Below are 26788 nucleotides of genomic sequence, written 5' to 3' on the forward strand. Positions count from 1 at the left end.
GCCATTGACCCAAGAATTCCACTACTGGGCATATACCCTGAGAAAACCATAATTCAAAAAGACACATGGACCCCAATGTTCACTGCAGCGCTATTTACAACAGCCAGGACTTGGAAGTAATCTAAATGTCCACTAAATGTACAAAACTCTTAAATAGATATTTTACTAAAGGAGATAAACAGAAGTCAAATGATCACATAAAGGATAGTCACTGTCATTAGTCATTACCAAAATGCAAATGAAAACAAAAATGAGATTATGCTACACATGTATTTCAATTGTTAGAGTTAAATAAATTACAAAATGATATAATTCGGAGAAGGAAATGGCTACCCACTCTAGTACTCTTGCCTGGAAAATCCCACGGATGGAGGAGCCTGATAGGCTATAGTCCTCGGGGTCGCAAAGAGTCGGACACGACTGAGCGACTTCACTTCACATATAACTTTTGAATAGCTTTCAATGCAGGGCATCAAATTTCTAAGTTATCTCTTTAATTATTAATCTTCATAAGAGTATAAATCTATTCCTACTTCGTATCCGTTCCGTTCAGTCGCTCAGTCGTGTCCGACTCTTTGCGACCCCGTGGACTGTAGCCTACCAGGCTTCTCCGTCCATGGGATTCTCCAGGCAAGAATACTGGAGTGGGTTACCATCTCCTTCTCCAGGGGATCTTCCTGACCCAGGGATCGAACCCGGGTCTCCTGCATTGGAGGCAGATGCTTTAACCTCTGAGCCACCAATACTCTTCTCCATTGCATTTTGTGAGTTTGTGTCTATGTGTGTTTGTAGGGTGTGTGACAGAAAATACAGTTCTATTACTTTATAATCACCGTACCAAGAGTTGCCACAATTAACTTAAGGGCATGCTTGGCTGGGGAGACAATACAGTAACTTCTTGGAGCTTTAGTTTGTGACAATTGAAAGCAGCTGATAGAAATGGAAGTCTTGGCCGGACACGTGGCAGAACGGCTGGAAATATTTCCGTCCTTTCTTCCAGTTTAGCGTGATATTGTAATGAATGTTGATATGAGGGATCATGCCTGGAAATTCAGTATTCTGTTTCCAGTTTGTACATCTAAAAAGGAGTGAGTGAGCATTCCTTTGTGTTCCCTTGTAGTCTGGGAGGCGATGAGGACTACCCGGCTCATGTGGACAGAGAGATGGAAGATATGTATTGAAGATGACACAGCTGCCCCGACAGTCCTGGATTTCTTACTGCAGAACACTTAATGTCAGGAAAACAAAGTTCCCTGTAAGACAGTGTATATTTACATATTTTTAGACCATCTTTATTTTATAAAAATAATATATCATTATAAATTTTTGTTTTACAATGCTTATATTTCTTATTAATTACAAAAATCAGCAAGAGATAGAGAGAATGTAGAGAACATGTGGTATAGACAGGTATGGTTTTGCTTGCTGTACCAAACTTCTTGAGAGGCAGGCAGAAAGGTTTAACTCAATTAGAAAGTGACCTGGGGAAGAAGCTGATCCCAAGGGTAAGAATAATTCCTATATAAAGAGCCCTATTTGTTATGAAGATAGAAGACATTTTAGAGGGCAGTTAAGCCTGGTATCAAATTCTTGGTACAAGAATTACCTAACTGTCAAAAAAACCCCAACAACTTTCACAGTTTCTATCAGCTTTTAACTCAATAACTCAATTAATAAAGGTAAGCATTATATTTAACTTCAATCTAAACAGGTAAGCGTGCCTCATTTTTGTCCAATGTCGAATTTAGTTTTAAATGTACCTATTCATATGTAACATCAGGCAAAAAATACTCATTTCAGAAAATTTAGCAGGGAAACTTTTGTTGTTATTGTTGTTTAATTTCAAAACACTGATTCAGGTAGCCTTTTTACTTTTCTGACTGACATTATATTATCAAATAAAAAATTACAAAAGTACTTTATAATATAGTGGGCCAGTATACCAAAGTTTACCAACCTCTGCATCACTATAATAATAATTTAAATGCTACCCTTTATTAAGTGATTGCTATGTGTTAAGTATGTATTTAAGAAGTTTGCATGTATTAAATCTGGGGATATCTCATTAAAATTAATTGTATATATCTAATGAATAAGATAGTAAATGAACTTTATTAAAAGGATTTTGCACCCTATTCACATCAAATCCTGTTTGTTAAAAATAACTTTTATGGTAACTGAATCTGACAATATGAAAGATTTTGGTATGTTTTCATTTTAATCTTTTGAAACTTCAAATAAGGAATTCAGTTCAGTTCAGTTCAGTCGTTCAGTTGTGACCGACTCTTTGTGACCCCATGGACTGCAGCACACAAGGGATTAGACTTTGGAGTCACCAATTTTAGACTTTTATTTCCTATCTTCAACTTGATTTTAAAAACTTGCTTTCAATAGCACCATGTACATTTTAATGATAGATAATGTACATGCTTATTATAATCCTCACACAGTGGAAAGACCAGAAAAGCAAAGTGAGTTATTTAGTTAAAAACAAAAGTGGCTACATAGGCTGATTAATTTAGTGGCTCTTCTTTCTGAGTGTAGTAGAGGTATCTAAAGGTTTCTGGAAGTTGGAAACCAGCAGCGACATTGCAAGATTTGAGAAAAATTTTGATGAGATTGAGTTTATAAAACTAAGTGTAACTTGGGTAGGATTTGAATAGCTTTAATATTTCTTACTTTAAATATGATTTTACATTGATAATTCCACTTAAGATTCATAAAATCTTGCTCCATTTGACAAAGAAAAGCAAAGTTAAGAATTCAGTAAATTAAGAACACTGTATTTTTTATTGCAAGTTCTGTTTTTCGACTTCTTCTGGATATTCTTTGAACCTGATTTTCAAAGGTACGACCCTGTGTGAAAAAATGAAAGTGTTAGTAGCTCAGGCATGTCTGATTCTTTGAGACCCCATAGACTGTAACCCACCAGGCTCCTCTGTTTATGGAATTCTCCAGGCAAGAATACTGGAGTGGGTAGCCATTCCCTTCTCCAGGAAACCTTCTTGACCTAGGGATATTCAAATGTACTATCCTACTTGAACAGAAAGGAACAATTTAGACAGAAGTCCAAAAAATGAGAGAAGACCTTATATAAAAAGAAGATACAATGAAAGAAAAAAAAACTGACTGTAGTTTCTGAAGGCAGAGGTTAACTCATCAAATATAGGGCATGATGTATACTGGACTGAAAAAATTGATGGCTCATTCAACAAGCAGTTTTAATCAGTATCCAAGTATTACACTCTATATTGAATTAAATAGGTGAATATATTATTACAGAGAAAACTGGTTATACACTTTTTCCTGCTGATTTATGTACTTTGAAAATATTATTTTGTTTGATCCAAGACAGTATAATGCAGAAGTAAAGGTTAACACTATGTCTACTCAAAACAGTGAACAGATCTGGTAGCCATGGGTCAACATCCCACATAGTGATTGCCCCTCTTTGCATGAGGCGTGCATTCTCCAGCTGGCCTATTTCACTCTTTTAGATTACTGCCTGGACTCGATGGGCATTTGAGTTTGTGTGCCGTGTCCCTTGCTTTAATCCATCACAACATGTCCACAGCTAATGACTAAAGTTGAGTCTTGGCTCTCTCAAAGAGAGAGAGCTGTGTCCATGCATTTCTGGATAATTTCTGACTATCCCGACTATTCTATATCTGCAGAGAAAGCAGAAGTGAAAAGTGGAGGGCAAGAAGCTCCTGATGACATTGTTTGAGTCTCTGGATCAAGCTGGATCTGAAGCCGGGAGCTGCTTGCACTTTCCAGTTCCATGAACCATTATGTTTCCTTTTTGAGCAAGTTCATTTAAGCTAGATTTCGGCCACTTAAGCCAAAAATTAGGACCTCCAAACATCAGACCAGACAAACTGCGGAGTGAATGTGGTCCCTCATATTACCGAAAGGACAGAGATGTGGCTGCACTTGGAGGTGACGCATAAACAGGGGTGGGAAAAGCCACTTTCTCCAAAACTAATACTGGAGGGTTAACTTAGAAAGGGATAAGTTTGTCTGGGAATTAGCAACGCTGAGACATTGCTCGGGCAAATAGTGAGCCAGATTATACTCTAATGGTATAATCTGAGATGCAGTGGGATTGCCTGGGAGAAGAGGAGATGGGGGCAAAGAACTTGCAGTCATGATGAGGAGCCTTGTCCTTCACCAGGGTCATGTGCCTGTCATCCTCCTAATTGGCACCTCAATTTAGGAGCCAGGAACACTGCTTTTACATGCTAGTACCTTTAGGAAACTATCACACAGGCTGGTGCTGTCCATTACCACCATCCTGAGAGATGGAAAGTTTTGGAAAAGAGGAAGTGAGAGTATTATGGATTATGGGGGATTTCCTGGAGAGGCCAGGGTTGAAGTGGACACTTAAATGAGGGTTCCTGGAAACAGAAAGTCCTCAAGGGGCCTTCTGGCCTGTATCTGCCACAGTCCAGCTCTCATCCTGACCTCTGCAGACAAAATTCTCCCTCTACAGTGTTGCCTGTGGGGTATCAGTGTGATGTGCCCTACTCCTCAGTGGGGTCCAGAAATAGTCGTCTGCTCAGAAGCCATCTGATGCCCCCAGAAGGCCATCCTAGCCTTTAGCTAAGGCCTCCTGGGGACAGGGACCTCCCAGGTGAAGGTATGTCCTCCCAAGCAGCCACAGCCAGGTTCCCCAGCTCAGTCCAGCCAGCCTTTTCCAAGTCCTATCTGAGTCAATCCAGCTTGCCCTGCTTTGCACTAGGCTAGGAACCAAGATGACCTCTGATCTTGGGCATCCTTGTATGAAACCAAGACTCCAGTTCGAGGTTATCTGCCCCTGGGATACCTGATTAAACTTGGTGCAACCTGAATGCCACAGCCTTGCGGAAATCCAGACTCCACCCCCGACATACCCCTCTATTCCTTTGGCCCCTTTTCTCCTTCTCCAACTGCCCTCCCCTATCGGGAGTCCCACACAGGTCCAGCAGCAGGTCCTGTCGTATTGAATGTCCTCCTTGGCAAACCAGTTGCTCTCCCAGCTCAAGAAAGAAGGAGGGCCAGTGCCTCCTTGGAAGGAGGAAGGCATAAAGTAAGAGACAGTTGGAGAACCTGGAAACGCTGCCCCTTCTACTCCAAGAGTTGCAGAAGAGTAGAAGGCGGGACCTCAGGGTGAACATCTCTTTCCGCTTTATTGACTATGCCAAAGCCTTTGACTGTGTGGATCACAATAAATTGTGGAAAATTCTGAAAGAGATGGGAATACCAGACCACCTGACCTGCCTCTTGAGAAACCTGTATGCAGGTCAGGAAGCAACAGTTACAACTGGACATGGAACAACAGACTGGTTCCAAATAGGAAAAGGAGTATGTCAAGGCTGTATATTGTCACCCTGCTTATTTAACTTCTACGCACAGTACATCATGAGAAACACTGGGCTGGAGGAAGCACAAGCTGGAATCAAGATTGCCAGGAGAAATATCAATAACCTCAGATATGCAGATGACAACACCTTTATGGCAGAAAGTGAAGAGGCAATAAAAAGCCTCTTGATGAAAGTGAAAGAGGAGAGTAAAAAAGTTGACTTGAAGCTCAACATTCAGAAACCTAAGATCAGGGCATCTGGTCCCATCACTTCATGGGAAATAGATGAGGAAACAGTGGAAACAGTGTCAGACTTTATTTTTTGGGGCTCCAAAATCACTGCAGATGCTGATTGCAGCCATGACACTAAAAGATGCTTAGTCATTGGAAGGAAAGTTATGACAAACCTAGACAGCATATTAAAAAGCAGAGACATTACTTTGCCAAACAAGGTCTGTCTAGTCAAGCCTATGGTTTTTCCAGTGGTCATGTATGGATGTGAGAGTTGGGTTGTGAAGAAAGCTGATCGCCGAAGAATTCATGGAGGAGCCTGGTAGGCTGCAGTCCATGGGGTCGCTACGAGTCAGACATGACTGGGCGACTTCACTTTCACTTTTCACTTTCACACATTGGAGAAGGAAATGGCAACCCACTCCAGTGTTCTTGCCTGGAGAATCCCAGGGACGGGGGAGCCTGGTGGGCTGCCATTTATGGGGTCACACAGAGTCGGACACGACTGAAGTGACTTAGCAGCAGCAGCAGCAGCAGGGAACTAGACCCCACACGCCACAGCAAAGATCGAAGATCCCGTGTGCCCCAAGTAAGACTTGGCACAGTCAAATAAATAAAACGTTGTTTGTGTTTTTTTTTTTTTAAGAGACTGAAGCTACAAGTCACAGGACAGCTACATGGCAGAAAAGGGAGGGTCCCTTGAGCTCTCAGCCGCACCAGCAGAGTCTGCCATTTGCAGAGACAGCTGTTCTGAGTAGCTGCAGCACTGAGGCCGGAGAGCAGCCTGTGTGTCTGCAACCCAGGAGGGTGGTTTTGTGGCTGGAGAGTGGTGCTCGTCTGCGACAGCGGGGTGACCCTTTACCGTGCATCACGCGGCAGTGTCAAAACGGACATGCTACCACTTAGCTACACTCCCGAAGACGGATGTTCTCTTTGTTCTCGGGAACTGACCCCACACTGGAAGACCCATTCCCTCCAAGGATGGACGATGGGAAAGCCTCTCCATGAGGGCCTGGGGATGCAGGGAGCACTGAAGTGGCCTGGAGGCCCTGGCTGGGGGTGAGGGGCGAGGCTCTCACCCTGCGGGTTCCAGTTTCTGCCTGCGGAGGTGTCCTCTCACCTTGCTCCGAGCTCTGGGGACCCGTGGTCCACTCACGGGCGTGGTGGCCGGAGCCCCTGGTCCCTCACTTGCAGCCTCTGCCCTACCCCGTTCTCCTGGACCTGAGTCTCAGCGTGTCCTCCCTCCTTTTTAAGCCACCACCTGGCAGGTTCTGCTCTGGGGTCATCTGGAGCCTCAGCAAAATATCCCCAAAACTGGTTCTCTCCGGCATCTCAGCGTCTGCAAGGTGTCAGGAAGCTCAGCCCATCCACATGCCCTCGTGAGAACTGAAGGCTGGGGCTGGGTCCTGCCACCTCTCCTCTCCAGTTCCAGCTTCCACTGAATTCTCTCTTCCTTCACACGTAGGGCCCTCATCTCCCCAAAGTAACCCCTCTGTGAGTTATTGGGTGTTAACAGATGCTTACTGGAAATTTGGGCATAAGATAGGTTCTGAATGTAGCACAGAATAATTCGGGTGAGAACTTAAAATTAGGTATTAGGGACTTCCCTGGTAGTTCAGTGGCTAGGACTCTGTGCTCCCAATACAGGGTGTCTGATCCTGGTTCAATCCCTGTTCAGGGAACTAGATTCCACATGCCACAACTAAGAGTTCAAATGCTGCAACTAAGAGTTTCATTGCCGCAACTACAGATCCCATATGCTGCAATAAAGATTGAAGAGCCTGCGTGCTGTAACTAAGACTCAACACAGCCAAATAATTAAATTTAAAAATAAATAAATAAATAATAAAATGAGATATTAGCCACAAAAATCCCTGCTTTAAAAATCCACTGGCCAGAGACTTCTCTGGTAGTCCACCGGCTAAGAATCTGCCTGCCGATGTAGGGAACACGTGTTTGATCCCTGGTCCCAGAAAACGTCACGTGCCACGGGCAACTAAACACCATGGGGCAAATAAGGCCCAACTACTGAAGCCCCCGCACCGCAATGAAGAGTGGCCCCTGCTCACCTCAGCTAGAGAAAGCCCGGGAAAGACAATCTTTCTGAGCTCGTCTGTGCTCAAACACGGCCTACAAAGCAGTCTGTCTATGGCGTCAAAAGTGAGGCGGCACCACCTGCGTTTGCTGGCTGTGCCGTTCACCCCTGCCTTCCCCCCGGGCCCCCCACACTCGGCCGACAGGGACGGGCACCTCAGCCTCAGCTGACGTGACAAGAACAATCTGAGCAGCAGCTCTGCCGGTTCCTGTGCAGGGTCGCCGGCCTGCGGCCACTCTGAACGTGGACTTGGGACAGGGGAACCGCTGTGCGGGTGTGGCACCAGGCAGCCCTCGGGGCCCCCAGCCACCCGGCTGTACCCAGACCCAAGGCCCCCTGCTCCCCACGAGGCGGGCCTTTGGATTCTGTCCCCTTTTGTAAAATGCTATAACTGCCAAGACGATGTCTAAAGAAAACATCTTAAATCTACTGATGAGATGAGAAAAACTCAAACACATGTCCTTGGACCACTGTCTTCCCACAAGCCAATCTTCACACTGTATTAAGTGAAAAAGGAAAATGCAGATCTGAGTGGGAATTTGCCAACCCCCAAACCCCAGCTTTTCTGATGCAGGAGGCTTTTCACCAGAACGTGGGAGGCTCTGAGCGACACATGAGGGCGCGCCCTCAGTGCTGCAGGGTGCACGGGCTGCAGGGGACACCGCCTAGGCACCTCACCCAACTTGGGGCTCAGAGCTGAGGGGGGGGACACCCCACAACGCCCCCCCACAGAGTGCTGACACCACACTGTGGACAGAACGCCCTGGCTGACTGAGCTCTAGAATCAACGGCAATCTTGGAATTGAAAATTCTTGAGGCAGACCTGAAGTCATTTTATTACTATGGAACACTCAGACTTCTCTAAGGAGAAGACAGCTCCCCAGAGAAACCGAGTTTCTGGGGAGCTGGGATCAGGCGCGCCCACCAGCTCTCTTCGTTGATGGCGTACAGCTGCTCCTGAAGCGTCACAGTCAGAGTCTCGGCATCGTCCTGCCCTCTCGGTGACAGCTGAGTGGCCGAGCTGAAGAGGGTGACCCCGTCGCCCTCGCCGTCAGACACGCCCTCGTCACTCTCGAACGCCTGGGCCACGTTGGCCAGCACGCTGGCTTGCTGCGCGCGCTCCCAGCCCTGTTCCTTCAGGGTCAGCACCTGGGCACGAGAGGACCACGTCTCGTCAGCGACATTCAGGGCAGCTCAAGTCTATCAGGAACTGAACACAATTTTACATGGAAGCCCTGACTGAGGATAAATGGGCCATGCTTAGGAGACACTGGCATCTCTTACGCGAGCAGTACTGAAGAAACGGGCAGGAGGAGAATTCAGTTCCCATATGGCCTGGTGACACTCAGCTCTTAGCGTGGACAGAAGGCAATCCTATGAGGTTATTCACAAGGGAGGGCTGATGGAGTCAGGGACAAAAAGCAAACATTAAAAAAAAAAAAAATACATCCATGCCACCATCAGCCAGGCTGAAGGAAAATAAGGAAAAGCAATCCTTCAGCTCCACAGCCGCTGGGTCCACCTCGGCTGTCATCACTTGTACTGGTTCACCGAGGAGGGCCGTCCTCGCAGGTTCCCAGCCCTCCGTTTTCCAGGCTGGTCTGAACACCCACAGACAGGAGAGAGCAGGGGCAGCCAGCGGACAGGAGGGCCAGCCCCGCCGCCGCTCTCCTCTCGGGGCACAGGCCCTAGGCTCTTCTGGGCGGCGGCCCCTCGCACTGCAAGGGCGGCTCTGGCATCAGAGACGCACGGGAGCGTGCCTGCGGGGCCCCGTGCCGCCCTCCCGCTCTCACACCTCACACCCTTCTCTCCGCAAATGTCCCCACTGTCACCCAGGTCCTGCCTTCTTTTCCCAGACATGACCTCAAAGCAACTGAGGGGCAGCCTCGAGATGCTGGCTTGCTGGATCCCTGTCCCCCGGGGCCAGTGCCCTCGCCCCCTGCCTTCGTCACAACCCCTCCCCAGGGCAGGGCCACCCCCTTCGCTGGCTCCAGGACCACCTGCCATCATTCCTGCTCCGCTCCAGCGAGCCAGCTGCCTATGGGTTCACCCCCATTGACCCCCGCGCCTTCAAATCGCACAACGGGAACCAGCAGATTCCTCCTCCAGGGCTCCCTGCAGCGCCTGCTGCGGGTCTCTGAAAGTTCCCTGGGAGCGGCCTCTACTGTCCCCCTCCCTGCCTGGTCTCCAGCTCTCTGCAAGCAGGCGGTGTGCCCCGCCCCGCAGGGCAGCTCCCCGGGGGCTCTCAACCACTGGACTGCCAGCAAAGCCCCAGAAATAAACTTCTAAGAAAGAAACGAAGGGGTGAGGGTGGACCGAGAACAAAGTTCGAGCACGGCGGCTGCTAACACTGGGGCCATCGGGGGATCCGGCTCACTGATGCTTTCTGTAAGGGTTGCGGGCACACATCTACGTCTGTTCCTTTACACACTGCCTGTGGATGCTGTCACGCTTATTGACTAGCATGAAATGCTGCTACTCAATTATTCGTAACCAGTAAAGACATTCACTCTGAGGCCCTCTTGGGAACAGTTTTCCAACTCCTGTCCTGGAGCTTTTCCCCACACACAGACCAGGCCGGGATAGGCCCCGCCAGATGTGCCTCTTTGTAAAGGGGCCCTGGGGCTGGCTCACCTTATCCTCCAGAGCAGCCATTCTCTCCTTCAGATGAAGCTGAAGCCTCTCATCTGATTCGGACACAGGCTTATCCCCGGTATCTGATAAGGGTTTATTGTGTTCTTCCTTCACGTCTTCTCCCTGCCTTGCCTAAAACAGGAAAAACAAAAACTCATAAACTTCAAGAGCATAAACTCATAAACTTCCTTCTTTTAAAAGCACCGGGGAGCCGTGACGTGAGCAGCCTGTGCCCTGGTTCTCGAGGCGGTCCCCTCCCACGGCCACCTCTGGTGGGCTCTTGAGCATCACCAGAGCAGACGGACAGGTGCAGAGGGAGGCAGAGACTTCACCTGTCAAAAGTCACTCCCAACGCTTCTCTTTGGCTGAGCACCTGGGGGTCCTTAATGTCACCAGCCATTACCTGTCAGAGGAGCTCGGAGAGCAAGCAGATTTACACTCAGAAACAAGCAGACTTTAAAGGGGATCAGCTTACACACACGTTGGTAGAGGAAATTCCCAGTATATAAACAGAAGCTTGAGTCTGGTTTAGGGGGTAAAATGAATTCAATTTATAAAGTAAAAGGTGAGAAAATTCATTTTGGGAAAAAAGCCAGTGGAGATAGATGTTCACATATTTTTCTTTACATGCAACATCACTTAAATTCTCTGTAATGATTGCTGTTGTTCAGTCGTGTCTGACTCTTTGTGACCCCAAGGACTGCAGCATGCCAGGCTGTCCTTCACTATCTCCCAGAAGTTGCTCAAACTCACGTCCATCGGGTCAGTGATGCCATCCAACCGTCTCGTCCTCTGTCGCACCTTCTCTTCCTGCCTTCGATCTTTCCTAGCACCAGGGTCTTTTCCAATCTGTCAGTTCTTCGCATCAGGTGGCCAAGGTATTGAACCTTCAGCCTCAGCATCAGTCCTTCCAATGCATATTCAGGACTGATTTCCTTTAGGATTGATCGGTTTGATCTCCTTGCAGTCCAGGGGACTCTCAAGAGTCTTCTCCAACACCTCAGTTCAAAAGCATTGATTCTTTGGTGCTCAGCCTTCTTTACGGTCCAACTCTCACATCCATACATGACTACTGGAAAAACCATAGCTGCAAAGTAATGTCTCTGCTTTTTAATATGCTGTCTAGGTTGGTCATAGCTTTTCTCCCAATGATAATTCATATTCAGTTCAGTTCACTTGCTCAGTCATGTCTGACTGTGCATCCCCATGGACTGCAGCATGCCAGGCTTCCCTTGTCCATCACCAACTCCCAGAACTTGCTCAAACTCATGTCCATTGAGTCTCATCCTCTGTCACCCACTCTCTTCCTGCCTTCAATCTTTCCCAGCATCAGGGTCTTTGCCAATATGAAAATTCATATTAAAAAACTGCAAATAATTACCTCAAGCAATTTTTAAAGGCAATAACAAAGTTGGCAAGTCTGTGTTTTATAAAATGAGCATCAACCTCCTGGTTTAAAAAGCTGTTTTAGGACCTACTGTATAAAAAAAACTGGAGAGAAGATAAAAGAATGATCTATTTGAGACTGGCCCTGTGTTAGAAATTGCTGAGGCTAATTGCTGGGTCATGGGTATTTATTATACTATATTATAGAAGTGGTATATGATTATACCACTTTTGTGCATGTTTGAAATTTTCCACCTTAAAAAATTAAAAAACAGGTTATTTTCTGTTAAAACAAAGTCGTCTCCAGCAACACAGTTCGAAAGCATCAATTCTTCAGTGCTCAGCCTTCTTTATGGTCCAATTCTCACACCCATACGTAACTACTGGAAAAACGATAGCTTTGACTATATGGACCTTTGTCGCAAAGTGATATCTCTACTTCTCAATATGCTGTCTAGGTTTGTCATAGCTTTCCAAGGAGCAAGCATTTTTAAATCTCATGGCTGTAGTCACCGTCTTCTGTGATTTTTGAGCCCAAGGAAACAAAACCTCTCACAGCTTCCACAGTAAGGCATCGGCATTCAAATATTTTTAAAGCAAAACAAAAGTTTACTTTGAACTGGCTTAGTCATAAACAGCATCCCGAGCTCAACAGCCTCTAAGCAGCTGTTCTGCAAGTAAGGAAGTGCACCCCTGATCGGGAGACATTGAGCTCTCTGCCTAAGCGGGGAGGGCGCCTCACCGTGGGTCTCACCATGGGAGTCAGAACCACTGCCCCCTGGGAGCCCACGTTTGAGGTTCTGTAGTCCAGGCCCAAGAAGACAGGCATGCTGGGGACAGTACTGACACGTGAGGCTTTAAAACCCTCAGAAAACAAGAGCATATGGTACGTAGTATTTTCTGATCTGCCTTTGGCAGCCACTATTTTGTATATCGTAATGCGTTCCACCTCATACATTTCAATGACTTTCTAGTGCTTTATTTTTGTGGTGGGGCCAATGCCAAAGCCTTTGACTGTGTGGATCACAATAAACTGTGGAAAATTCTGAAAGAGATGGGAATCCCAGACCACCTGACCTGCCTCTTGAGAAACCTGTATGCAGGTCAGGAAGCAACAGTTAGAACTGGACATGGAACAACAGACTGGTTCCAAATATGAAAAGGAGTACGTCAAGGCTGTATATTGTCACCCTGCTTATTTAACTTATATGCAGAGTACATCATGAGGAACGCTGGGCTGGGAGAAGCACAAGCTGGAATCAAGATAGCCGGGAGAAATATCAATAACCTCAGATATGCAGATGACACCACCCTTATGGCAGAAAGTGAAGAGGAACTCAAAGGCCTCTTGATGAAAGTGAAAGAGGAGAGTGAAAAGAAGTTCAACATTCAGAAAACGAAGATCATGGCATCTGGTCCCATCACTTCATGGGAAATAGATGGGGAAACAGTGGAGACAGTGTCAGACTTTATTTTTGGGGGCTCCAAAATCACTGCAGATGCTGATTGCAGCCAGGAAATTAAAAGATGCTTATTCCTTGGAAGGAAAGTTATGACCAACCTAGACAGCACATTAAAAAGCAGAGACATTACTTTGCCAACCAAGGTCCGTCTAGTCAAGGCTATGGTTTTTCCCGTGGTCATGTATGGATGTGAGAGTTGGACTGTGAAGAAAGCTGAGCACCGAAGAATGGATGCTTTTGAACTGTGGTGCTGGAGAAGACTCTTGAGAGTCCCTTGGACTGCAAGGAGATCCAACCAGTCCATTCTAAAGGAGATCAGTCCTGGGTGTTCATTGGAAGGACTGATGCTAAAGCTGAAACTTCAATACTTTGGCCACCTCATGCGACGAGCTGACTCACTGGAAAAGAGTCTGATGCTGGGAGGGATTGGGGGTGGGAGGAGACGGGGACGACAGAGAATGAGATGGCTGGATGGCATCACCGACTCGATGGACATGAGTTTGAGTGAACTCCGGGAGTTGGTGATGGACAGGGAGGCCTGGCGTGCTGTGATTCATGGGGTCGCAAAGAGTCGGACACGACTGAGCAACTGAACTGAACTGAATGCGTTCCACCTCATACATTTCAATGACTTTCTAGTGCTTTATTTTTGTGGTGGGGCCAATGATACACTTTGGCACACACCGGCCCGACTCACTTTGTTTGAGAGAAGCCAGATTTGGTTTTCCTGGTTAAGTCCTGATTATCTGAGACCACACGGGAACAGGAGCGAGTAAGGCTCACCAAACCACAGGAAGGACAATCCCTAACCAGACCGGAGCTCTAACCCTGCCTCTTGTCACAGTGACCCAGTTCTCAACAGGCAGCCCGCTGCCCTGAAGTTCCCTGCTGCTCTCTGCTCTTTCAGTAAAAACGCTAACAAGCCAACAGAGTCACGCTCAAGTAAAACAAGGGAGTCAGGAGAGGAATTTCACAAAATGGTTAAACCAAGTCCCGAATAATTCAAACCTGGAAGTTGCAGTCACCCCCAATTTTTAAAAAATGTATTTCCTTCCAGTACAGCTGATTTACCATGATGGACATCCACACTTTTGAACGCAATGTTTTAGGGTCGTAAGAACTTTACACGGGGACTTGATTTTCAACATGGGAGTCACATGAAAAGGTCTTTCTTTACCTTCCCTCCTCAGTAATGCAATACTATAAAAGTCAGACACAGTTCAGTAAAGGCCATTACCTGTCGATGCATAGAATCCTCATTTACGATTTCATTTTCAAGTTTATCATTGAAGTCATGTACATAGGCAGCTTCGCGCTGTGCAGTGAGGGAGCGTTTCTCTAGGGTAGTGATTCTCTTTACCGTGTCCTCCATCTGGGCCATGGCCTACACCGGGCATTGCAGAGGAGAAAAGGTAAGCCGTTATCATGGAACACACCGATACGCTTAAGAGTAACAAAACTGGACTAAATCCTAAGTTTCAAGTCAAACATAAAGTTAGCGTCCTCAAAATTAAACTCCTAGACGTGGCAGTTTTCTCGGACGTGAGCAAAAACGCACCTACCTCAAAGGTCACATGTGCCACGATGGGCAGCCATCTGTCTGAATGTTCTGTCTGGCCACTCGGTTTACCAAGCTTCTTTGCTATATAATAAATCCAAACAGCAAACAAAAAGTATACTAAACTACCCTGTTATTGCAAGAATTCCAGGAGGGAAGGTATCTGGCATGAAGTCAGGACCTCTGTCTGCTACACCATACAGGCGGACTTGACCCAGAACAGGGAGGGACCTACAACAGACCCAAGAGGGAGCTCTGAGGCTCGTTTCCTCAGGTAAAAGTTGGAAAAATCTCATGCAATTTCCTCAAAATTAAAGTAAGACTATTAACGAGTGGAAACAGAAGTCAAAGTGTAACACAACTGGAAGCAGCCTTCTCAAGCAGAGTTAAACCACATGTATGAAATGCTCAAACCAGGACCAGAACTTGCTGCTGGTGTGACTCCTGTCTGCCAGCTCAAAATCCATTTCGGGTCCCTCCGCGGTCACTAAGTAACCAATGTGGGCCAAGTCCTAATATTAAAAGTGAAAGGTCTTAAAAACGCTTTTTCCAGAATTCTCAGCGTATTAAACTCTGCCACCTAATCTCCTCCTGTTGCCAAAGAGTAGTATGAAAAGGTTATACAAACGTGCAAATATTTCTGTTTTGAGTTCTCACACAGAATTCCTCACACCAAGCTACTAAACAAGTACACCTGCTGGAACACATGCTGGAGGGGCTCTGTCTGAGACGGTGTCACGGGGGAGGGGTGGGGCAGGGTGGGCGCTGTCTGTCTGCGTACAGAGGAGAGGTGAGGCTCACAGCAGGAGGCCTGAACCCCCAGCACACTTCTGTTTTCACAGGGACCGTTAGGTAGTTTCTCATAAATCATGACACCCGCAGACACGACCACCAGAAACATCAGGAGTCTACACGGTTACACAGCTCGGGCCTGAGGACCTGAGGGTGAGCAAACGCCACTCGACTGGTCTGACCGCCGGGATCACCGTCACACATCCCTGTCAAGGAGCGGAACCTCAGCAAACCAGAGAAGACGGCCAGGCAAGCTGCCTCGGCAGAGCCCACACAGCATGCTCCCATCTCTCCGAGAGAACGGCCTCCACACACGTCACCAGACTCGCCTGAGCGAATCAGAAGGAAATCTCAGCATTGTCAGGAATACATTCGACAGGCAGGTGTGGGGGATGAACTGGGCGACTGGGACTGGCATACATACACTGCTGATACTACGCATCAAGTCAACAGCGAGTAAGGACCTAGTGTACAGCACAGGGAAGGCTCCTCAGTGCTCTGTGGTGAAGGAAATGGGTAGGAAATCTAAACAACAGGGATATATGTAGATATATATATACACATATACATGACTGATTCAGTTTGCTGCACAGCAGAAATTGACCCAGCAGTGGAAAGCAACTACATGCTACGAAATGAATGAATGGATACATGAATGTTTTCAAAGGAACACACTGGGCCCCTAGAACTTGTAGAAATCAGGAGTCCACACCCAGGGTGCAGCACAGCGCAAGGGCTACCCTCATGTTGGTCCACTGCCAACGGACCGCCTGGATCAGGCCTCTTCTACCCCCGAGACCTCGACACAGAGGCAGGGAGACAGCCTGTCGTGTCTCGCCAGAGCTCTGCTCTTACTCGCGCAGCCATCCCGAGGCTGAGATCACCGGGAGAACAAGGGACCCACAACCACCTCAGGGCAACAGACACGGCCGCCGTCACTCACTTTGCGGACATCCCGCTCCAGTTTCCTGTTCACTTCCTTGGACTTGAGGAGTTTTCTCCTGGCCGTGTCCAGGTCCTCCTCCAGCTCTCTCATGTGGGCAGAGAGGGCTGCCAGGTGCTCTTCCATCTGGCTCTGCTCCCGCAACTGCTTGTCTATGACTTCCTGGAGCTTGCTCATCGTAGCCAGGTTTTGCTCGTGGCTTAGAGAGCCGTCGGATGATCTCTAAGGGGGAAAGGAAGCCTTAGAGAGCCTTGTTTTGGGAGGGAGGGAACACAGCACTTCTGGGAAATCGGTGAGGTCAAAACCGCCTTCTGCACTCTGGGAGTTCACAGGACCCTCACGGCTGCTCAGACCTACATGGTGCGTTGGTGATGCTGTCCATCCCGATTAGAACCGGGTGATTAGAGTCAGATTTTGTCTTCTCCTGGACAAAGGGGTGCTTAAGAGATCCTGCAGCTCTGAGCCACAAGTCTAGTTTGCTAGTCCTTAAAATACCCCAGGTGGGTGGGTCCTCAATCAGAAAGATAAATGGCATGTGATGCCCACCACTACAGCCTTCATAGTTTTTTAAAATGAAAGGATACAAATGACAAACCCTTAACTGAAATTACACGATGAGTGATCAACCTTACCTCTTTATGTGTAGCACCTAATTCTTCTTCTAACAAACGACACCTTTCGTGTGCTATACATAATCGCTCTCTCAACTCAAATAAAAGGGGTCGAGTCACTGTGTGTTGATGTGTGTATACACGTTAGTGCACTCCTCATTCTATGCTCACCCTAATACATGGCTACTGTAACAGAGTATCTTTAATGGCTCTCACTGATCTTAACATCAAGAAAATCTGCTTGTTAACAGCTTTAAATTCTAAGTTTGAGAGAACAAAATGTTATCCTAAATTAATTCTAGTACCCAGTTTTTAACTGCAAATTGATACACAGAATATAATAAATCTTGAGACATTTATGCCAACTAATACTTTTTAACTGGGGGCTTCCCAGGTGGCTCAATGGTAAAGAATCTGCCTGCCAATGCAAGAGGGCAGGTTCAATCCCTGGGTCGCGAAGATCCCCTAGAGTAGAAGATGGCCACCCACTCCAGTATTCTTGCCTGGGAAGCCCCATGAAGAGAGGAGCGTGGTGGGCTATAGTCCACAGGGTCACAAAGATACGGACATGCCTGAGCCACATAAAACTCTGACTTCTTACAGAGAAAATGTATTTACAAGAATTCAAGAAGCTCAAAAGTCAACTAGTTACATAAATACATGCATCATCCACCTAACAAGGCAGCAAGTGTACAAATCCAGGAGGTTTGGGTGGCTGGTACCTTCTCATCCAGGGCCTTGTGGTGGTCAAAAAGAAATTTCAGCGCCCTGAGCACCTCCACCTCGCTGGTCATGCTGGCTGGGGGCTGCTCCTGCTGCTTGCCCGCCATCATCTGGAGGGACAGCATGTTCTGGGAAACCAGGAACTCCAGGTGCTCCAGCAGCAGCTGCAGGGTGGGGCCAAAGGAGCACCTTCAACCTCACGCTTGCATCCAGGGTCGGTAACTCCTCTCAGCCTCACTCTAAAGCCGAAACCATGCTAAGGCACATCGGAATCCTGCCAGTTCTGTCTAGAGTTAGAGTGGACCTCCCACGTGGCCCGGTAGTTAAGACTCCACACTTCTGCAGGGTCATGGGTTTTAATCCCTGGTCGGGGAACTAAGATCCCACAAAAAGTGTAGCGTGGACAAAAATGTAAGTGAAGAGAACTCCCCCTCGAATGTACTAAAATTACATTAGCTCTCATCATAAATTTGAAGCAAGGTATGAGAACCCCGAACTGATCCACCCCAGTCTGCTCAGTGGGAAGATGTGAAAAATGACTTTAAAATCAGACAGAGTTTAAAGTCACTAACACGGAGCCCAGTGGTGACCCCCGCGGGGCAAATGTCAACACGTGAGAATCCCCCTACTGACCCTGGTGTTGTTTCTTTCGGCTCTGAGCTCGGCGAGTTCTTCTTCCCTTTCCAGGAGCTGCTTCTTGTATACATTTACCTCCTCGTTAGAAGCTGGAGACTTCTAGAAAACAATTAAATGAGTCACTAAATGCAAACACAAGTTAAAAAGAGAGCGAGACAATGAAGACTGACCCTGTCAAGTCTCTCCAGGCTCCACACAAAGGATCTCCCTGTACCCCCACAGAAGAGGGGGTCTGCCGACCCCAAGACCACACACGCCACCGCAACTCAGCCCGGCCGTCAGCCTCCACCACGACCTGGCCGGCACGCGGCAAGAGAGAACCCAGAATCCAAGCCTGCCTTCTCAAGACCCAGGGACGTCTGAGAAACGCTCCTAAACACAAACCTAACAACAAAGTGGATGAAGAGACTCTTAAACGACACACAGACAAGTGACCTAGAACCACTGGGGAGAGTGAAGAAGAAAGGTAAGGTCTACAAGGACACCAGGCTTTGGAGTGTTCCTCTGGGAAAAAGGCTGATGGCACCCCAAGGCCACCTGTTAGCTTGACTCCACTGAAGTCACACAGTCATTCAATGAACTGGTTAAAATGTTAAACTCACGTTATGTGTATTTTACCACAATTTGCATGCACGCAGGGCCGTCCATGTGGTGAACTTGCTCAAATTGAACCACACGGCATCATTCATACTTCTGTTTTTCTCGGCACAGATACAAAAATCCTGGGCTACGTATCCCCTATGCCATACTGAGTATGCAGCACCCAGAATAGTGCCCTACACTTGTAAGAGGCATGTAGTAGACATGTGAAGCCATGAGGGTGTATGTTATACACGTAAGCAGTAGGTACCCGTCATTAAAATCCTGGACACACTGGTCTGTGCTTTGTAAGACAGGGGACGTTAAGGGGCTTAGCCTTTCTGCTTCAAGGACTGACTCTCTAGCTCGATCCACACGCTCCAGAGACTCCTCCAGCCAGTGTTTCCCTTCTTGTGGGGCCCCCGCCCATCCTCCACGCAGCACCTGCACAACCTCTTACCCGGTCAACCTGCTGGGGTCGATCCTGCCCACTAAGGTCAAAACGCCCTGCCCGGCAGGGCCCACAACCAAGCTAACAAAAGGAAACACAACCCCAACACTTCGCCGGGTGAGGGCCAATCCGACGGGCCCAGCCCCCCGGCTGCTCTCACCTCAGGGCACTCTGCTTCCAGGACTCGGTCCGAGGCCAAGCTCCTCCTTGTCTTGGCCTTTGCTTTGGGCTTGCAGCACTGGAATAACGCCCACAGGCGGGCCCTTCTGCGACCCATCCTCGCGGATGGGGGCAGCCCCCCACGCGGGGCAACTGCTGTTTCACCGGAGGATACCTCAGCTCCTGAGCTATCACCACCACTCTCACACTACGACCACCGCTCTCACACACACACCGCTCTCACACACACACCGCTCTCTCACACACACCGCTCTCACACACCGCTCTCACACTATGACCACCAGCACCACTGTCTCAAGGAGAAATGGCACGAAGGCTCTGCCCGCAGCACGTCTCCCAGGAGCCCGGAACCAGAACCCACTCAGTCACAAGGGGCTCCGTGGTAACAGGGGGGCTGGGCTCAGGCCCACCATCAAGGGTGCAGGGCGGGGGGAGGGGCTGCCAAAAAGACGGCAGGTGAGTGTGGGGTGCGGGAGAAGGAAGGCCGTGCCCACAGCTCAGGCCCACCACCAAACATGACCCTGCAAGGTACTGGTCACAGTTGGACCGAACAGTTTAAACTGCTTCAGAAACCACCACTGCTAGGAATGAACATGTCTTCCAAGTGGGCTTCTGCCCTCTCCACCCCCCAAACAAGCCTTCAGTGAGGCTTCTGAAAGGGTACCCCTGAACTCAAGGGCATCCCCAGAACCCACCCAGCTGAGGAGGACTCACCGCGCCAGCCGCCCCTCACTCTCACCCTGAGCTCAGTCCTCCCTGACTGACTCCCTCACTCGAGCTCAGCAAGGGCTTGACCAACCTCGCTCCAGGCACTTAAAATGAACCCACAGTGGGTACACGGGTTCATTCAACCTGCTGCGAACTCGCCCTCTTCACTTCGACCCTGGGCTACCAGACGACTCTGCCCCGTGGGGGCTGCACGGTGCAGGTCTGGGGTGTCCCTGACTCGAGCCGCGGCAGCCAGCGCCTCCCAGACCCCGCCAGGTGCTGCCCCTCCCTCCGCCCCAGAGTCTCCCACCCTCTCTCCTGGCCCCACTCCCACCCTCGCGGCCCTCCACTCGCCAGGGCACAGGCCACACTGCTCCTGGCTCAGCCCAGACCTCTGCTGTCACTTGAGGACCTCAGTCCCCTATATCCACCCATCTCAGCAATTACACACTCTGGGAGAGACAGAGGACAGTTTGGGGTCCCGCCCGCAGTTCACCCTGAACACGTTCTCTTTTTTTGGCTTTATCTACTGGAGTTCTCTGAGATGTCTTTTTGATACCTCAACTGCTGCTTTCAAAAGACTGTAAAATCACTGTGCTCAACTTTAAGAATAAAATCTTCACTTTCAACCTTAAAATGAAACTGGAGGGAACACTAAACGCAGTCAGTTTTTCAAATTGAGAAAGAAAACCCACATGTGACCATGTCACAGAATACAGGTCACGTAACCCCTCCCTCCTCAGCCTTCTCCACCCCCAGCAGCCCGTCATCACAAGGCCTGCCCTGGGCCGGCAGGGGCAGGGGAAGAGATCAGACCGGCTCCTCTGTCCCCAGGCCACGTGGGCCGCTTGCTCCACCTTCTTCACAAGGTCACGTGGCACTGAAACAGCCCAGGAAAGCTGGGGATTCTGATCAGAAACACAACCGTGGGTACTAGGCAAGGACCCCTGGTTCTTGTTTACCCCGGTAGCAAATAAAGATGATCAATACAATTACTGTGACTGTTACATGTGGCTTCAGATAAGAGAAGACCCCCAGGGCGTCCCCATTTCCAGTTACAGACGCAAGCAGCTTGTAGGGCAGCCCACCGAGAGCTAGAAAAGCTAAACACAGTTTAAAGGAGGTCCTTGAAAGTGAGCGTGAAGTCGCTCAGTCGTGTCCGACTCTTTGTGACCCTTTAGACTGTAGCCTACCAGGCTCCTCTGTCCATGGGATTTTCCAGGCAACAGTACTGGAGTGGATTGCCGTTTCCTTCTCCAGGGGATCTTCCCAACCCAGGGCTCAAACCCGGGTCTCCCGCATTGCAGACAGAAGCTTTACGGTCTGAGCCAGAGGTCCTTAGGCGGCCACAATCCAAGATTTCAAACAGAAGGGAAGCCCAGTGAGGGAGCTGGAGACTGAGAGGGCCGCTCCTTTCCTCAGGGCATCTGAACAAAGCTGACTCGGCGAAGAAAAGGCAGGGAAAAAGTCAAGCAGAGGGGACTGGCTAACACAGCTCTGGACGGGTCCTTGGGCTGGGAAGACAAAAATTTGGGCGGAGGCCTCACAAGTCAGTCCGGATGACAGAGACCAAGCTCCCCAAGAAAAGGGAGGCACAGAAAACGTACCAAACACAGCCTAAGCCGGCTGAGTGCTGAGTATCAGTCACCTCGTGATGCTCAGGAGACAGAAGGTGGGCTTCAGGACCTGCCGAGAAGGGGGGGCCCTGGGAGGCACCCCAGGCTTCCAGACGGAGACGCTGGAGGGCTCCTCCCTGGGGTCAGGGGGGACGGTGGGGGAAGGCTGCTGAGACTGAGCGTACAAGGACCCCCCAGCCTCAAGTCACTCAAACCCTGAGTGAACAGAGAGTTCTGTGTCCACTAGAGGTCTGCATCAGAGGAAACTCTGGAGAAGACAGCATCACCAGAACCTCTAGGCTTTTCCATACAGAATGTCCAACATGCAACCAAAAAAGCAAAACAGGGTGTAACAACAAATACGAGCAAGGGAAAAAGAACCGAAACAGATCCAGAGGTATCAGTGTATATCAGCATATCAGAGGTGTGCTAGAGGGATCAGTTGCAAACGTCACCAGTTCAAAAATACACTTGAAAAAAGGAAAAATTTCTGAGAATCAAAAGCAATTCTAGAACTTTACAATAACAGTGAACTGAAGTTAAGAACTCAGTCTCTGGGCTTAACATCAAATTGGACATAGCTGAAGAGAGGATCTGTGAACTGAAGGATGGATCGGTTAAAAAACATATATATGTGGGGAAAAAAGCATAGAATTTATCGAAGGAGCCCGTCGTTAAACTACGTTGTTAAAAACTATAAATGGGGATCCTCATGGTGGAGAAAAGACAGAAAGGGGAATAAGACACGCCTACAGGGGTTGAAACTTAAGAGTCTCTTAATGAAAGCGAAAGAGGAGAGTGCAAAAGCTGGCATAAAACTCAACATTCAAAAAATGAAGATCATGGCATACGGCCCCATCACTTCATGGCAAATAAATGGGGAAACAATGGAAACAGTGACAGACTTTATTTTCTTGGGCTCCAAAATTACTGCAGATAGTGAAATTAAAAGATGCTTGCTCCTTGGAAGGAAAGCTATGACAAACCTAGACAGCATATTAAAAAGCAGAGACGTTACTTTGCCGACAAAGGTTCATTTAGCCAAAGCTATGCAGGAGCTCATTTAGTACTAGTTCATTTAGTCAAAGCCAGCAGCCATGTATGGATGTGAGAGCTGGCCCATGAAGAAGGCTGAATGTCAAAGAAACAATGCTTCTGAACGATGGTGTTGGAGAAGACTCTTGAGAGCCCCATGGACTGCAAGGAGATCCAACCTGTCGATCCTAATGCAAATCAGTCCTGAATATTCATTGGAAAGACTGGTGCTGAAGCTCCAATACTTTGGCTTCCTGATGCAAAGAACTGACTCACTGGAAAAGAACCTGATGCTGGGGAAGACTGAAGGCAGGAGGAGAAGGGGATGACAGAAGATGAGATGGTTGGATGGTATCACCAACTCGATGGGCATGAACTTGAGCAGGCTCCGGGAGTTGGTGATGGACAAAGAAGCCTGGCGTGCTGCAGTCCATGGGGTCGCAACGGGTCAGACACTGAGCGACTGAACTGAATGACAGGGACAGTGGCAAGAGTTGGTTCAAGAATCAGACCATTGACTCAAAAATGAAAACCACACATTGGTTTCAGCAGCTCTGCGGGTGCCTAAGGCAAGAAGAAAATGTTCAAGCGCTCAGAGGAAAAAAGGTGTGGCTTTGAATGGCACAGCAACACTGAGAGTTGACTTTTCAAGAACAAGGAAGTCAGAAGATAATGGACTGGCATCTGTAAAATGCTGAAAAACAACCACCCACCCACCTGGAATTCTATACCCCACAGAAACACTCTTCCAAAGTGAAAGCAAAATAAAGACTTTTAGGGCAACTGGAAATGAGACAACTCATCACCCACAGACATGAACTAAGAAAATATTAAGGCAGTGCTTTGGGAAAAAGAAAAGTCGTCTCTGACAGAAATAGAAAAAACAAGTAAAGACCAACAATGAGGTAACTGTGAGGGTAAATATTAACTCTACAAAACAATAATGTTAACGTCAAAAATATATCTAACAATTTAAAGTATAACAGTGACAAGGAGGAAACAGTCGTGTCAGGGAGGCAGTGAAAGTACTAAGTTAGACTTGAATGTAAAACACATGCTCTATCTGTGAATGGACACCCAACAACCTGACAGAGGAGTACAGAACTAGAAAAAGACTTCACACTTCTACAAGAAGCAAGAGAAAAGAACACAGCATAGGTGAGACAGACAGAAAACAAACAGTAACACGGTATCTACACACTCAAATATCAACATTATAAATAGAGCAAACACTCTCATTAAAAGATAAAAAGTGTCAAACTGATGACAATGAAGACTATACACTATTCACAGAGGTTCCTGTTAAGATGGAAGATCTTTTAGACAGGTGAAAGTAAAAGATACCCAGGCAAACAAGGACAGAAAACTGATGTGGCAATATCACTGTCAAATAGTGTCTAAAATAAGAAGCATCACCAGCCTTAAAAAGGAGCTTCTCATACTGATACAAGTTGAGTCCAGCAAGAAGACGAGGATTCTACATTTGAATGTACCGAATAACATAACCTCAAGATATCAATACATAAAACTGACAGAAATAGAAAAGGAGTAACAGCCAAGTTCATAATCACAGTGGGAGACGTTAAAGACACATCTCTCAGGGAACTGGGCTCCCTGGTACGTAGTCACCTGCAGCCATGAAGTACCTGAATTGCAGCTGGTCTACGATGAGATGTGCTGCAAGCGTGAAACACACACTGGATTTTAAAGACTTACGAATGAAAGAACGTGAAATATTTCATTAGGTTTTATCATGTTGATTACACACTGAATTGATAATATTTTGGGTGTGTTAAAATAAAATACATTGCAAGTAATTTCACCTACTTCTGCTTTACAAAACGTGGCTACCAGAATCTGAACTACATGAGTCACAAACCTGATCTAACTGATACACACGGAACATTGCCTTCTCACTGATACATATTATTTTCAAGAGCCCAAGGAACATATAACAAAATGAATATATATCGGGCCACTAGGAAAGCTCAAACTATTTCAAAGGACTGAACTAATGCAGGGTACACTTAGGGACTGCAGTGGGCTGGCGGTCTAAGTGCCTCAAACTGCACCCCGCACGCGGTGATGAGCCCAGGAGGCAGGCACTCTGGGAGGGCTCAGGGCAGGAGGGAACGGGCGCCCCGTGCTGTGAGGACAGGGAGAAGCTGCAGGCAGTCTAGGAACCAGGAGACAGGCCTCACCAGACGTGGCACCTGCTGGTGATCTTGGGACTTCCCAGCCTCCAGTACTATAAGAAACAACTTTCTGTTGTTTTTCAGCTAGTCTATGGTATTTATAACAGTAGTCCCAAAAGACTAAGACGGAGCTCTTCATGGAATTAAGCTAGAAATCAAAAACGGGTCACTAGGAAAACATCCCCAAACATTAAGTTAAATGACATACTGCTTGAAGAATTTCATGAATAATCATCTTAAAAAACACAATGAAAATTAGAAAATACTTTTCCATAAAAAATCTGGCTTACTCAAACTTGTGGGACGCAGCAAACTGTGTTTAGAGGGTAACTTAAGGCTAAACATCAATTAAGCCTCTATCCCTGCTGCTGCTGCTGCTAAGTCGCTTCAGTCGTGTCCGACTCTGTGCGACCCCATAGACGGCAGCCCGCCAGGCTCCCCCGTCCTCGGGATTCTCCAGGCGAGAACATTGGAGTGGGTTGCCATTTCCTTCTCCAATGCATGAAAGTGAAAAGGGAAAGTGAAGTCGCTCAGTCGTGTCCGACTCTTAGCAACCCCATGGACTGCGGCCCGCCAGGCTCCTCCATCCTTGGGATTTTCCAGGCAAGAGTACTGGAGTGGGGTGCTGTTCGTTGCCTTCTCCGTTGTATAAAATAGTTGCCTATAATTAAAGATGCCACAGAGATGTGTCCCAAGGGTTTGGACAAACCACAGATTATATAGCTGTTTTTGGTCAGTCTCCTAACATGGGTTGGCAAAGATTCTGTTCTGTTCTGTTCCGTCGCTCAGTCATGTCCAACTCTATGCGACCCCATGGACTGTAGCCTACCAGGCTTCTCCATCCATGGGATTCTCCAGGCAAGAATACTGGAGTGGGTTACCGTTTCCTTCTCCAGGGGATCTTCCCGACCCAGGGATCGAACCCGGGTCTCCCACATTGGAGGCAGAAGCTTTAACCTCTGAGCCACCAGGGAAGATTATATTAAAACACACCATCTTAACCAAGTGTACAGTTGAATAACGTTTCGTACAGGCATACTATGCTACAAGATCAAAGAATTTCCTTAAGTCCTATGTGCTACCATAGAACAAAATGATGCCTGTGAAGTCTAGCTTGAAAAGGGAGGAAAAGGAAGAGAAAGGAAGGTAGGTAAAATGATGGAGGCAAACGTAACAGCTTTGGCTTGGAATGAATGAATCCAGACTCAGCCCTTAAAAGGCTGCCTGGCTTTGGCTAAGTCTTTTAAACCTTTCTGGGCCGTTCTCTTCCGTGTCTGAATGACGAGAGGTCAGGTTTAGATGATTTCTAAGGGATCTTTAAGTTCTGAATAGCTTATGTAGAAAAAAATAAAATAAAATCACTTATGAAGAAAAAGAGAGAAGAAACATTTCCCAACGAACAGAAGATGTGGAATGCCACCAACAACCTCAAGCCCCACCTGCTCACTAAAGTGGGTGCTGGTAAAGAGGCTATCTGCTCTGCTGCTTCAGCCTGGATCTGCAGTATGAAAGCTGACTATCTCCATCTGTACCCAGTACAGCACCCACCTCTTAGCACTCACCTCTTAGCCATCTCCAACCGCCGGGTCTCCAGGGGGCACACTGGTTCTC

At 47.7% G+C, this 26788-nt stretch overlaps 1 protein-coding gene across 3 annotated transcripts in view; it reads right to left on the minus strand.

Annotated features, from left to right (window-relative positions):
- LOC129553125 (liprin-alpha-1-like) overlaps positions 1-26699 on the minus strand; it is a 39587-nt gene extending 12888 nt beyond the window's left edge. Inside the window, exons 1-7 of one of the 3 annotated variants that reach the window (XM_088827778.1) lie at positions 19604-26696; positions 18411-18512; positions 17777-17941; positions 16444-16665; positions 14388-14534; positions 10302-10433; positions 8593-8816 (exon numbers count right to left, since the gene is read on the minus strand). In XM_088827778.1, the coding sequence (XP_088683904.1) occupies positions 8593-8816; positions 10302-10433; positions 14388-14534; positions 16444-16665; positions 17777-17941; positions 18411-18512; positions 19604-19720 (1109 nt within the window). In that variant the 5' untranslated portion in view covers positions 19721-26696. Of the gene's footprint in view, positions 1-553; positions 8817-10301; positions 10434-14387; positions 14535-16443; positions 16666-17776; positions 17942-18410; positions 18513-19603 lie in introns of those variants that run through there. The other 2 variants (XM_088827776.1, XM_088827777.1) reach the window with 2 other exon arrangements.
- Between the last annotated feature and the right edge of the window lie 89 nt (positions 26700-26788).

Source organism: Moschus berezovskii, chromosome 18 (assembly GCF_049115385.1).
Source record: "Moschus berezovskii isolate FMDL1 chromosome 18, NW_MosBer_1.0, whole genome shotgun sequence".
NCBI lineage: Eukaryota > Metazoa > Chordata > Mammalia > Artiodactyla > Moschidae > Moschus > Moschus berezovskii.